Below are 15069 nucleotides of genomic sequence, written 5' to 3'. Positions count from 1 at the left end.
AAATAAAAAAAATCACTCTCTCTCATACTTATTCTACTTTCTTCTCAAAGTCAAATATAAAACTTCAATCCAACAATAGCTTGTTACACACACATTATGTTATGCCTTATGAACTTCGTGTAAAACCTTTAGTCCTACCTTGCATAATAGGTCTTCCAATTGCAAGCGATGGAAATAAGCTGCAGTAAAAGCTGCACACAGGAAAGCTTGAGGAAGACTTCAGCAGGTTCCCAATATAGCTGAGCTGGGCCATATTCTATCAAAAACTCCATCATTTCCACAATCTGCTCATGAGTATATGAGCATGCCTATAAGAAGAAGTTATGATACATAATTATATCACCTGATACTTACTCTATGCCTGCCAAAAACTTTTTTTTAAAGATTTTTGTTTATTTATTATTTGTAAGTACACTGCCGCTGTCTTCAGACACACCAGAAGAGGGCATCAGGTCTCACTACAGATGGGTGTGAGCCACTATGTGGTTGCTGGGATTTGAACTCGGGACCTTCGGAAGAGCAATCAGTGCTCTTAACTGCTGAGCCATTCTCCAGCCTTGACAAAAACTTTTGATAATAGCTTTCAATTTCTACAATTCTAGAGTCAGTAAGTCCCTATGTAAAGCACTGCTACATAACTCTTAGTCCTTTATTTCTAACAGCACACATAATAAAAAAAAAATTATGAAAAGTTAATTTGTGTATATTTATGAAAGTTAAAGAGAAAGTAGCACCACATAAACAGGTGTCTCTTCAACTTGTGATTTTGAAAGATGCAGACACTATTCTTGATCCTAAACCTATCAAATAAATTACAAACTGACAGAGAGCTAGATATATGGAAACATCCTTTCCAAAAAGAAATTCTGTACAGTGCTTAGCACTTTTCACAAAAGCAAGAGGTTTCACTCATAGCTCAATCCATCCTTCAGTTCTAGTGTGCTGGAGAAGTAATGACTCAAATAAAAACAAAGGTCCCTGAAATTCATCTATTCCCTCTACTTTCAATTGTACAGGGCAGGTAAAAATGCAAAAATGTATACATGACACTTGTCTCCATGTGGATTTCAGACCTGAAGCTGCTTCAAGTAATACTAACTTTTAAGACTACATGTGGAGTCAGAATGTAAAGTTTTACAGCACTTACCAGGCATGTGTGAGGGCCTTGTTTTGATATCTCTCTCTCCTTCCCTTCTCCCTCTCTTCTCTCTCTCTCTCTCCTTCTTCCTCCTCTTCTCTCTCTCTCTCTCCCTCTCCCCTCTCTCATGCGCACGCACGCACGCACGCACGCACGCACGCACGCACACACACACTTCCTCTCCCTCTCTAAGATTATCTGGGCGTGTGGTACATGCCTTTAATTCCAACACTTGGGAGGCAGAAGCAGATAATTCTCTATGAGTTCTGATCTACATTATAAAGACCCTGTGTGGTGGCTATTCTTGGTTGTCATCTTAACTACATCTGGAACTAACTAAAACCAAATCAGCTGGGTACACCTATAAGATTTTTTTTCTTTTTTAATTAAATCATTTGAAGTAGAAAGACCCATTTTTAATCTGGATCTTTTAGGATAGGAAGATACATCATTAATCCAGATCTTTTGAAGTGGTAAAATCCACATTTCATCTGGGCCGCACCTCCTGTCCTTATAGAAAGGACATGGAAAAAGGAAGCTTTTGTTCTACCTGCTTGCTCCATTCCTTCACTGGCATTACAACCTACTTCTGTCATATACTGAAGACTAGCTGAGGTATCCAGCCTCATGAATTGAACAACTACTGGAATCTTAGACCTTCTGTTGGTAGACAACCACTGTTGAACTAACTGGACCACAGCCTATAAGCCATCCTAATAAATCCCCATAGGGAGAGGGTGTAGTGGTATATTTTCACTCTATAAATTCTATTCTTCTAGAGAACCCAGACTACAGACTTTAGCATCAGAAGTGGTTCTATAGCAAGTATAAACTGAACTTTCTAAGTACCTGGAATAGGCTTTCCAATTTGTTAACATCTACAATTAGTGAAGCCCCTCAAGTTACTAAAGCATCTCCTGGAAGCTCAGAGAGTGTTGAAAGACCGTGGTGTGATGTAATTACAAACTTAAGGAGGCAAAAGCATTTGATTATCCTGATTCACCAACTGTGAGAGGCAATGGATTTGGTAACTCTGTATATAAAACTTTAAACAAGCCAGTGGTGGTGCACACCTTTAAACCCAGCACTCCAGAAGCAGAGGAAGTGTGAGTCTGTGAGTTCCAGGCTAGCCTGGTCTACCCAGAAAGTTTCAGGATGGCCAGAGCAACTCTGTTTCAGGAAAGGGGGAGGGGGGTGTGTCTTTCAGCACTTTTTGAAAAATGTAAGGGAAGGAAAATGATGATGATGCTTGGTTGCTCCTAGCATCTCTGAATAAATTAACAAAGGGTAGGATTGAGCTCAGTGATAAAATTAACCAACTTCCAGCATCTCAGACTATAGTGAAGGTCAATTAACTCAGTGATAAAAAACTGACCAGTCCAGATGTAAATGAACAGTCTAAAGGGTTTGAAGTGTGCCTTGGAAGAGAATCTTCTCTCCGGCAGCCAACGAGCTCAGGTTGTGTAAAATCAAACAAAAGCCCTTATTATTAGACTGGCTGAACTACAGAAAAAAATCGAGTCCCAGCCTCTGAGAGTGTTAAAGTAAGAGCATTAATTGGTAAAGAATGGTACTGTATAACTTGGGATGGAGTGTAAGAGAGGACTCTAGTGAGACTGGGAACTTTGACCCCTCAGATTCTCAAGGTTTATCTAAAACCAAATCCTTCACACAATGGGAAGGCCCAGAAGACAGGCCTATCACAATCCTATAGGACACAAAATGGTGAGAGGGGCACCAGCACATCTATATGGCTCTGCTGTCACCCCTTTCCTTAGGCCCGGCCTTAGGGTTGGAGATAGTGCTGCTCAGTTGGATGAATTAAATCCAATGGGTTTTACTGAACCTCAAAGTAGCAGGGCCAGGTGACAGCACGTAATTGCCAAAGGCAAGGTGACCATAGTTACTGTAATGGATAGCACAGACAAAGTAAAGTCCATAATGGCCTGACCTATAGTAAACAGCATAGGCACAGGGATTTTTACCATAGTATGACTTATATAGACCGTTAGTACTAGCTAGTCAGTCATGGTGTTTCCAGGCATGAAATAGGTAAGAAACCTACCACATGTTTCATCTATTCAAGTGGAAAACTTCTAAAACAAATGAGAGAAAGAATACATCAGATTATGGCAAAAGAGAACCTCAGCCCATCAATCTCCAGACTGAAGTCAGAGAGCACCATCCCTCCATGGCCTATACCAGCTTGGACCTCCAGACTCCTGACTTCCTATGATAATCAACACTTATATGGAAGCATAAGCCAAAAAAGCCCTTTTCTCCCAAGCTGTTTTGGTCATGGTGTTTTATCACAGGAATGATATCACCATACTCAAAAATAAAATTAAACACATAAATAAATTATTATCCTCTTACCTTGTATGGAGGTTGGGGGTGAACAAGAATACCACCCTCAGTCCTCTGAAGTGACTGCTTGACTTGTTCCAATTTAATGGCCAGGTGAGCCTCAAAATACTTGCGCAGGGCCATGCAGGTATGTTTTCCTGTTTGGCGACTAGCAAATATTTCATCATCACTCAAAAGTGCACCCTGGTCTTCCAAATTTAAAATCTCCAAAGTACTGATCTATTAGTAAACAGGTATAAGATTGCAAAAGAGCAGAAAGAACACACAGAAAAGTAAAAAGATTTTGGTAAATGTTTCTGTTCAACAGTACTGACAAATACCAAAGTATATCCATATACAACATGCTAACAGTCATATGAAACAAATAAACAAACAATTGAGCTTCTAATTGTATTAAGGTATAAACAGAGAATGAGGCATATCGTTGTAACCCAGCATTTGAGAAACTGAGGCAGGAAAGCACTAATCTCCAGGCCAGCAAATCTACAGAAGAAATTCAAGGCTAACAAGCTACAGAGAAACTCTCAAAAATCTAAATGAAAGAGAATAGTGAGCTTCAATAGTCTAAAATTGTTGCCATTCGAAAAGATCAAAATTAACCAGGTACACTGTGTGCTAGCCCACAACTAGGTGCCAGCTCCCAACACTTGGGAAACAAGAGCAAGAAAAATTGACACAATTTCAAAAAAGTAAGAGAAAAATTAAGGTTATCACAACCCTCCCACAAAATTACTATGTCGTCGGGAGGTGGTGGCGCACGCCTTTAATCCCAGCACTTGGGAGGCAGAGGCAGGCGGATTTCTGAGTTCGAGGCCAGCCTGGTCTACACAGTGAGTTCCAGGACAGCCACGGTTACACAGAGAAACTCTGTCTCGAAAAAACAAAAAACAAAAAACAAAACAAAACAAAAAAACAAAAAACAAAATTACTATGTCAAGGGGAGTGGCTACAATGGCACGGGAAATCCTCCAACCACCAAAGACACAAGAAAGAGAGCAGGGCTGAGTGGAACAGTTCAGTGGTACCGTGAATGTGCAAGAGGCCCTGGATTCAATCTTCAGCACCAAAGGACCAGAGGAGAGAAAGTAATAAAAACTCATAAAGGAGAAAAAAATTAATTTATATGAGGGCCACCCAAAAATGCCAATCAGGAATGTTCTTCCAGGTATGTGCAGTGATCCTTGCACTGCACATACCTGCGATCCCTGCACTGGGAACTGGAGGCAAGAGAGGTAGTTCAAAGTCATCTTTGGCCTACACAGTTAAGACCAGATTGGGCTACATGAGATCTATATTCAAACAACCAAAGAGAAATTTCTTATCTTCTATGAAATTGTCTTTCTGAATAACCTAAACAAGTAGGACCTACAGCTAACTGAAGAGACGATGGAAGAGCCTCACCAAGTTCACCAGACGACGAAGACCATCATAACGGTCAAAGAGCTCCAAAACAGCCCGGAATGAGAAACAAATTGAGAAAAACATAGTAGCATGGCAACATCCTGAAGCATGAGAGCACTCCATCAACCACAGGGTATAGTTCACCACATCAGAGAGCACATTGTGAGGGTGCATGCAAACCTGCAAAAAATAAAATATAAATACATTTTAACATTTGGGGCAAAGGTATCTTTGATAAGGGATAAAAAATTCAGTGTAGATAGAAATGTTTACAGAATACAGTGATCACTCTAAGTCAATTCTAGAAAATTTGTTCGAAACCTAAAAAAAAAAACCCAACATTTAATTGAGTACAACCTATACTTACTTAGGGCCAAAAAAATCATCATTGAATGCTTCTAAATAACTCTACATAGTGAGTATTTATATACTAAATAGTTATACACTATATAAACTTATATACTATGTTAGTATTTATACAGTAAATACTAAATCCTGCTTAACAATTATAAAGAGGCTCATAGAAGTTAAGAAGTTAAAGAGTTTTTTTTCCTTTGAAATACAGTCTCACTTGGTGGCCCTGGCTGTCCTGGAACTCACTCTGTAGACCAGACTGGTCTCAAACACAGAAATCCATATGCTTCTGCCTCCCAAGCACAAGAATTAAAGGATTATGTCACCATACCCAGCAAGGACATTCTTAAAAGTGGCTGAGCTTGGGCTGGAGAGATGGTTCAGCTGTTAAGAGAACTGACTGCTCTTCCAGAGGTCCTGAGTTCAATTCCTAGCAACCACCTAGTGGCTCATAACCACCTGTAATGGGATCCGAAGTAGCCTGTCCAAAGACAGCAGCTACACTGTACTCATATAAATAAAATAAATAAATCTTTAAAAAAAAAAAGTGGCTAAGCTGTTAGGCAGTAGTGACACAGGCCTTTAATCCTAGTACTCAAAAAGCAGAAGCAGGTGGGTCTCTGAATTCAAGGTCAGCCTGATCTATAAAGCAAGTTCTAGAACAACTAGGACTATACAGAGAAACTCTGTCTTGGAAAAAAAGAAAACACTGAGAAGGGAATTGGGGGAGTGTCCTGAGACTATGACTGATACTGAGTCTAGTAGTACAGTGTCTGCTGCTCCACTGACTCATTAGCATGCTTCCTGTTAAACAATCAGCTGTAAAACATTCCCTAGGTTTGTTTAGTAGTTTTTTTCTGTATTTTAGCCACAATTAACTTTGTGCATATAATTAGTTTACTATTCACAAAAAGTAAAATTTTAACTATATTTATCTTAAGAAATGAACAAAGACAATACTCAAAACAACCATCAGCTTTACTTAAAAAGTAATATACTAGGGCTGGAGAGATGGCTCAGCAGTTAAAGCTGACTGTTTTCCAGAGGTCCTGGGTTCAATTCTCAGCAACCACATAGTGGCTCACAACCATCTGTAATGGGATCTAATGCCCTCTTCTGGTGTGTCTGAAGACAGCTACAGTGTACTCATATACATAAAATAAATAAATTTTTTTGTATTTGTATCTGAATTTTTTTCTTAAGTAAATCTTTTTTAAAAAAGGGGGGGGTGGGAGGGCCTGGAGAAATGGCTCAGTGGTTAAGAATATTGATTGCTCTTCCAAAGGTCTCGAGTTCAATTCCCAGCAGCCACATTGTGGCTCACAATCATCTTTAATAGGATCTGATGCCCTCTTCTGGTGTGTTTGAAGACAGCTACACTGTATTTATATAAATAAAATAAATTTAAAAAAAAAAATCCTGGCCAGGCAGTGGTGGCGCACGCCTTTAATCCCAGCACTTAGGAGGCAGAGGCAGACAGATTTCTGAGTTCGAGGCCAGCCTGGTCTACAGAGTGAGTTCTAGGACAAGCAGGGTTATACAGAGAAACCCTGTCTCGAAAAACCAAAAAAAAAAAAAAGAGAAAAAGTAATATACTAAGCCAGATGCAAGGATTAAAGGTGTATGCCAACATGCCCAGCACAAACATTCTTAAAAGTGGCTGAGCTGCTGGGCAATGGTGGCACAGGCCTTTACTTCCAGCACTTGGAAGGCAGAGGTAGGAGAATCTCTGAGTTTGAGGATAGCCTCTCAGGCCTCAGAGTGACTCAGGCCAGCCAGAGTTATACTTTTACACACACACACACACACACACACACACACACACACACACACACAGAGTTATATATTGTACAAAATGTGATACAGAAAATAATAAGCTCTCTCCAAGAGACTCAGGGGAACCATTGCTTTTCAAATGTACAACCCAGGGGCTGGAAAGATGTCTCAGTGGTTAAAAGCACTGACTGCTCTTCCATAGGTCCTGAGTTCAATTCCCAGCAACCACATAGTGGCTCACAACCATCAAAATAAAAAAAATTTTAAAGAAAGGACAGGTCAGCTTTTCCCAGCACTTGGGAGGCAGAGGCAGGCAGATTTCTGAGTTCGAGGCCAGCCTGGTCTACAGAGTGAGTTCCAGGACAGCCAAGGCTACACGGAGAAACCCTGTCTCGAAAAAACAAAAAAACAAAAAAACAAAAAAAACAAAAAACAAAACAAATATATATATATATGTACAACCCACTCACTTTTTTAAAACATAGTAACAAACATGGCAGATTTAATGAAAAACAAAAGACTCAAACTAAGAATGAGAGCATGTAGATTTAGTTCATGATCCATGGCAAATTATTTAACATATATAAAGCATCACCTGCTTCTACAATTAATTAACTTAAAATATAATATAGCTCTACTGAAAGAAGAATGAAAAGTGCCTGGCTACTAATCCTAATGCCACAAAAATCACAGAAAGCAAATAAAGCTTGTAGAACATCTGTCCTGCAGCTTCTCAGTAGTCAGAAATTTTTCTAAATAATTGTACATTTTAGGATATTTTATGAAGACTATATATTCACACAGCTCATGTCTTTCACAAGAATTTCATCTTTTCAACTATTCATCTTATTCAAACATTGTTTTGTGAATGTGCTGTTTTAAAGAGATGGTCCCCATCAAATTCCATCCTCTTCCCCTGAATGGACTAGACTTACTCTTTCCATAGCATCCTGGTTGTAGGACAGGTAATACAAGCACATGGACACACCGGTTGCAGCCATAGAAGGACGAGGAATTTCCAGTAACTTCTGTACTCCACCATGTGCAACAAATTCTGTGGCAAATTTGTTATGGAGCAGGAGAGATGCTAGGTGCTAAACAATAAGGACACATGTTACAGTGAAATAATCAAAAATATCACAAATTTTCTTAATATTAAGCTGCTATAAAGTCATGTGAGTAGAAAACCAGCATCTCACAGAAGAAAAGCTAGAGTGAAGGGAAAATAAATAGGAAAAAGGAAAAAGGAGTGCAAGTGAAAGAATAAGAAAGGTTTAAAATTCTACAACATCCCTCTTTCTTTCCTAATTCAAAAAGTATTCATCTTTCAAAGACCTGTCGGGATAGGGAGGAAGGATAGGAATAGAACCCAGCCAGGGCCTTGCTAAACATGACCTGTACCAACAAGCTACACCCTCAGTAAACCAAAGGTTTTTATGCAGGTAGAAAACAAGAAATGGGGCCGCCTGTAGTATTCTTGTTACTGCCCACCATTGTAGGGTATGCAGTAAAACAATAAACCTGGTTTGGGGATTTTTGGGGTTTTTTTGTTTTGTTTTGTTAAGTTTCTACTCCTTCTTTTGCAGATGCGAAGAGATGAAAAGTCACAGCTATATATTCCTGCTACCATGGAGCTATGCCTTGCCTTGCCTTCCCCATATGAAGGACTGTATTTTATCCCTTCAAACTATAAGCAAAATAAACTCTTCTGTTGTGGGTTTGGTCTAACATTGTATTATGTTAACTGGGTTCTCAAAATTGCACAAGAATCTGCATGTAAGATGCTAAGGGTCCCTACCTCCAGTTGGTTCTGATTGGTAAATGAAGTTGCTGGCAGCCAATGGCTGGGCAGGGAGACAAGAGGTGGGACTTTAGGATTTGAGGGCAAGGGGACCAAGAGAAGAGCAGGGAAAGAGCAGGGAAAAAAGAGCAGGCCTGAAAAGTGTAGGACAGAGAGACAGTCAACATGTAAGAGTTGGGGTTCATGGCCCAGGAGGGCTGCAGGCCTGGGTCCGGGGTGGTCAGGATAGAATATAGGTTTTAGTAAATAATAATTCAGGAATACAGAATGGGACAGTATGCTAGCCACATGGAGGTTTGGAGTGGCCCAGCCATCGAGCTGCTTAAGGTACACTAAAATATAAGGTTGCATGTATGTGTCTTTCTTTTGGGAACCAAGAACAATGGGGTGGGTAGCGAGGAAAGCTCACTGCCACTACTGCCAGGTTGATGTGAACAGCATTAACTGCCTACTGCTACATCTTCCATTAAAAAAAAAAGTCAAACAAACAAAAGCAAACTACATGTAGGAGTGCTGGCCTAATCTCAACAATTTAGTGGGCTGAGACAGGAGAGCCACACTTCATGGCCAGCCTAGGGACTTAGTGTGACCCTGTCTCAAAAATGAAAAAAGAGCTGAAGAACACAGGTTCCAAGTAGAGTACTTGCACAGCATTCTCAAGGCCTAGGTTAATTCCTAGTACCCCACAGACGCAAAGGGTGATGATGATCCTGGCTCTAAACAATGGCACAATTTTACAATCATTTCATTAGAACCTGACTTTTGCTAACCTTCCCAATTTATTTTTTCACATATAATCAGCTCAGTGTTCTAATCCAAGTTCAGTCACTGACTTTATAAAGTCCAAAATGTTTTCTTTTCAATATAGCCCCAAACAATAAAAAAAAACTTTTTGGAACAAGATTTCCTTATGTGTGTCCCACACTGGCCTCTACCATGCTGGAATTAGACTCCCAAGAACAACTTTAAGCAAAGTATCAAAAGTGGTAGGATTCTGATGTATCAGAATGCATTTCAAAATATTAAAACTTCATATTTGTAGATATTTCATTATATTTACTTATCATGTGAGCGGCTGTGGTGTTATGTATAAAGGTCAGAGTACAAACTGCAGGAATTGGTTCTCCATCTATGATGTGGTTCCCAGAAATCAAACTCAAGTCATCAGGCTTGGTAACACATGCCTTACCTGCCAGCCATTTTAATGCCCCTAGATGCTGTCCTTGAACCCACTGTCCCTGCCTCCCCAGAACTGGGATTCTAAGAATAAACTGCCACATCCAGATAAATTTTTAAGTTTTATCTCCTGCTCAATTCCTACAGCCTCTCAGAGTGGAATGATCTGTGTAACTTTAAAGATGTAATGTACAACAAAAGTGTGAGGATTCTTCCTATTTCTGAACACAGGGCCTCAGGAGAACTAGAGCCCCCCCACCCCCGTTTCCAGAAGAGACAATACAGATTTATAATTACAGACGTGGAAGGCTAAGGTCAATGCATCATTAACAGGTACATACCCTCTTCAGAAGTTCTCAACACCTAGAACTGGACTGTCTTACATAAAACTCAAAAATCCCTTCCTTCCTTCCTTCCTGTCACACACGCCTCTACCATTCTTCCTCCCACTTTGTGCCTCAAGAAGCACCTAAACTAAGGATGTTTGCAGTAAATTAGACCACACGGTTTTCTCACATTATACCATGCCATCATGACAATCACCATCAAAATAGATGTAGAAACAAAATAAGCAGGCTTAACATTTATCAAGAAACCTAAATTTAGGGGCTGGTGAGATGGCTCAGCAGGGAAGAGCACCGACTGCTCTTTGGAAGGTTATGAGTTCAAATCCCAGCAACCACATGGTGGCTCACAACCACCCGTAATGAGATCTGACACCCTCTTCTGGAGTGTCTGAAGACAGCTACAGTGTACTTACATATAATAAATAAATAAGTCTTTAAAAAAAAAAAAAAAGAAACCTAAATTTAGGGCTGGAGAGATGGCTCAGAGATTAAGAGTACTGGCTGCTCTTCCAAAGGTCCTGAGTTCAATTCCCAGCCACCTATAATGAGATCGGACGCCCTCTTCTGGACCACTGAATGCAGACCACTGAATACATACTAAATTAATAAATAAATAAATCTTTTTTAAAACAAACTAATTTTACTTGGGACCTTACCACCTACAAGCCCACTTCACCTCACCCTATGGGCAGATCCTGTCTGTTTCCTTTCTTTTTTAATACTATCTTGTCCTGGAACTTGCTATGTAAACAAGCTGACCTCAAATTCAGATTTGCCTGCTTCTGCCTTCTGAGTACTAATATTAATAGTATGGACTAGCATACCCAGCCTCAAGTTTCTTTTAGTCTATTTTGTTCCTATTAGATTTAATACCTGCTCCTTCTTTTACAGAACTTGTTATCTTTCTTTTGAACAATATGATAAACCCAGAGACAGACAGAAAGAATAGGCAGATAGATTGATCAATCCATCAATCTTTCTCCCCGAGACAGGGTTTCTCTGTGTAGACTGTGTTGCTGGGATTAAAAGTGTGCATCACCACCCAACTCACACACAGATTCTATGCACACATGTGCATGTGTGGGTGCATGCCTGGGTGTATGTTTTTACTCAAGCAAATGAGAGAATGAATATGTATTCAAGGTATTATGTGGGTGCCCAAGGAGGCCGTCATTTAACCTGGAGCTGGAGTTAAAAGCTGCCAACTCTGGGTGCCAGAAACCAAACTTGTTTTTGTCTGACTTGGTTTGAGTTTTTCAAGACAGGGTTTCTCTGTGTAGCCCTGGCTGTCCTGGAACTCACTCTGTAGACTAGGCTAGCCTCGAACTCACAGAGATCCATCTGCCTCAGCCTCCCAAGTATTGGGATTAAAGACACACACCACCTCCACCTCCACCTGGTCAAACTTGGTAGTTTGGTTTTTTTTGTTTTGCTTTTTTTGTTATTTTTTTAAGATTTATTTATTTATTATATGTAAACAGACTGTAGCTGTTTTCAGATACTCTAGAAGAAGGCATCAGATCTCATTACATATGGTTGTGAGCCATGTGGTTGCTGGGATTTGAACTCAGGACCTTAAGAAGTGCTCTCAACTGGTGAGCTATCATCTCTCCAGCCCCTCAAACTTTGTAGTTTTAACTGCTGAGCCACCTCTCTACGTCAAATTTTGCTTTTAAGGATCTGAGTTTTTCTCTGTTCATACATACTTCATTATCTTTTGTCCCTTTTATATATAGCTTTCTATAGAAAGATAAATGATTATACCCATTATAATTCAAAAGAGATCGAGTAAACATCCAAAGCCACTCTCTAACTGCATCTTGTTGAAAATCAATGTTGTAAATGAATGTAGTATTTCTGGACCACCAGGCACAGCTCTGACTTCCAGTGAGTGCCATTACACTATTAATGGTATAACCACTGAGTGCAAACAGACAGAAATAGACACATAGACAACACATATACACCATCCGACATACGACTCAAATTCTGTTTGATCTCATCCAAATCTTAAAATGTCTAGGGACTGAATGAAACTGAGACAGCAGACACTGGTGACATGTGGATTCACCTAATTAAAATTAACTAAAGTTGAAAATTTAAAGCCAGGCATATACTAGCTCACACATGTAATCCTAATATCAAAGAGGGTGAGGCATGAGTGTGGTGTAAGCTCTAGGCCAACCAGATCTAGACAGGAGTTCTATGCTAACCTGTGCCACAGACTAAGACTCTGTCTCAAAAATAAATAAATGAAACCAGTTCTTCAGAGACACTATACTTTCAAGTGCTGGGAAAAAAAAAAAAAAAAAATCACAGACAGCTGACTGGTACTACTATACTAAGCGCACTGAATCTGAGTTTCATAAACATCAGTACTAATAAAATAGTGACTTTACCTTGAGTGCCTCAAAAGTAAGCAGGACGTCATTAGTCTGTTTCAGATCAATATAAAACATCATCAATTCTCTTGATCCAAGTTGCATGAATATGGGAAGTAACTGAAATGAGGAACAATAAAAAGTCTTAAATTTTGGCTTTTTCACGTTCTCTGTACTTTATGGAGGAAGAATATTAAAAGAAATTAAACATCCACCTAAAAATATGTTCACAATCAGGTTTGTATGAATACACTCTGATCAAACAAAATCAGGAGTGCATAAGACCTTATTAATTTGAGATGAAGACCTTTCTGGAGTAGAGTTACTGTGTCTGAGAGGAAGGTACAGTCATAAAATGCCCAGATGTAAATTTAATTGTCCCAAAATGACAAACAGTACCTTATCCCACTAACTTACCTCCTGATACTCTCCTAGGGGGGTCAAATACTGAAGAATAAGTCTCTGCTCAATAGCAGGAGTCATAGGATAGAGAGTATAATTGGTGCCGATCACCCAGGGGGACATTTCTGACCAGCTGCTATTAGACAGCTCAACAAACACACGGTCTGGATCAGAGGACGAGAAGCCCAACTTGTGCTTGGCCTTCCTAAAACTCTCTCTGTCACCATGCCTTGCTGACTTGTTTTTCTTTAATCCTCCTTCCTCAGGTTTTGTTGCTGAATTCACTCTACTACTGGTCTTGTGACTTGAATCAAGGCGAAAGGAGATCTCCATATCTCTAGAAGCTTCTTGCTCTCCATCCACAACATCTACTGCCATGTCACCATAGTCCATATCCACAGCTTCCTCATCCAGAGGCAAAAGGGGTTCCGAAGAGAGCTTCCGTGGACTAGGACGCTTACTGTCCTGCCGCAAAGCCACTTCTTGAAGCTGGAGCTCCCTCAGTCTTCTAAGCACTATTGCCACCTAGCAACAATATTTGAGAAAAAAATATTTATTCTGAATTTTAGTTTACATTTTAGTTTATCTTAGTAAATAAGTTTTCTTGTTTTATGAGGTAGAATCTTACTCCTGTCTTTGCCTCAAAAATGCTAAGATTTGTAGGCACATGCCATCATAAACAGCCTATTATACATTATTTTCTATTAAAGAAAACTCAATACTCATGCAGTTAGCTCAATACCTGGAAATAGTAAAGATTTGATAAATGTTGATTTGATTCCTATAATTTGATAAAATAAGCTACAGCTAAAGTCAAGTTTAAAATACATGTATTTTTTCCCAGAAAATCCAAACCAGAAGGTTTGCATATAGAATACACCATTTACAACTGGTCTGTTTTGGGCCAAGGTAGCCTGAACTATCCATCACACCTAAAAAGGCAGGAGCTAGATATATTTATAGACTCTTTTTTATAATTGCCTTTGAAAATCAAAACTGAAGATTTCAAAAACTTACCAAATATACATTATAGGTCACTAGCAATTGCATAATCTAATTTCCAGATTTTCCTCTTTAAATCTTTTAAGTACTTATGTTTGGAACCAAACCTAAAAAGTGGTACTCTGTTACTTAAGTGCAGTGATGTAGGCCTGCAACTCCAACACTTGGGAAATTGAAGCAGGACTGCTGCAGTCTGAAGCCAGCCTGGGCTACCCAGAAGGAAAATGTTTTTAAACAAATTTTTCTCGACAAACAAATAGAATAGCAAAGCAGTAGAGTGATACTACAGTTCTACGTTAAAGAGAAGGGGTTTAAAGCCCAACAGTGGTAGCACATGCCTTTTAATCCCAGCATTCAAGAAGCAGAGGCAGGCGGATCTCTAAATTCAAGGTTAGCCTGATCTGTAAAGCAAGTTCCAAGACAGCCTGGACTACACAGATGAACAGAGAGACCCTGTCTCAAATAAACACAAGGGGTTTGGATCTAGAATTCAACCTGAATTGCATTTCTTTAAAATTTATAGTAGCAGCTAAATGGAAGGTAATTTTAGTGAGTAAACTAATAATGAGTCTAGCAAAATAATCCATTGTTACTAATGAATTACTCTTTCATTAATAATAACGGAATAATAAAGTCAACAATCCATTCAAGTAGTACAGATCTGAACACTCACTAAAAGTCTTTTGAGCCAGGTGGTGGTGGCGCACACCTTTAATCCCAGCACTTGGGAGGCAGAGGCAGGTGGATTTCTGAGTTCAAGGCCAGCCTAGTCTACAGAGTGAGTTCCAGGACAGCCCAGGTTACACAGAGAAACCCTGTCTCAAAAAACCAAAAAGTCGCCTCTTCCTCTTTTACTGAGACCCGCCATCATGGGCCGCGTTCGCACCAAGACTGTGAAGAAGGCGGCCCGGGTCATCATCGAGA

The 15069-nt window shown here is 39.7% G+C and overlaps 1 protein-coding gene across 8 annotated transcripts in view; it reads right to left on the bottom strand.

Moving 5' to 3' along the window:
- Dcaf1 (DDB1 and CUL4 associated factor 1) overlaps positions 1-15069 on the bottom strand; it is a 72109-nt gene that overhangs the window by 31951 nt on the left and 25089 nt on the right. For all 8 annotated transcript variants that reach the window (XR_004111392.1, XR_004111390.1, XR_004111391.1 and 5 more), the window contains exons 7-12: positions 13159-13668; positions 12760-12861; positions 7972-8130; positions 4907-5086; positions 3515-3724; positions 139-308 (exon numbers count right to left, since the gene is read on the bottom strand). Coding sequence is in view for 5 of the 8 variants with exons in the window: in XM_031343667.1 (XP_031199527.1) it covers positions 139-308; positions 3515-3724; positions 4907-5086; positions 7972-8130; positions 12760-12861; positions 13159-13668 (1331 nt within the window). In the remaining 3 variants the exon portion in view is untranslated. The remainder of the gene's footprint in view (positions 1-138; positions 309-3514; positions 3725-4906; positions 5087-7971; positions 8131-12759; positions 12862-13158; positions 13669-15069) is intronic.

Source organism: Mastomys coucha, unplaced genomic scaffold (genome assembly GCF_008632895.1).
Source record: "Mastomys coucha isolate ucsf_1 unplaced genomic scaffold, UCSF_Mcou_1 pScaffold23, whole genome shotgun sequence".
Taxonomy (NCBI): domain Eukaryota; kingdom Metazoa; phylum Chordata; class Mammalia; order Rodentia; family Muridae; genus Mastomys; species Mastomys coucha.
Note: the sequence above shows the minus strand (reverse complement) of the source record. Positions and strands in the feature narration are given on the sequence as shown.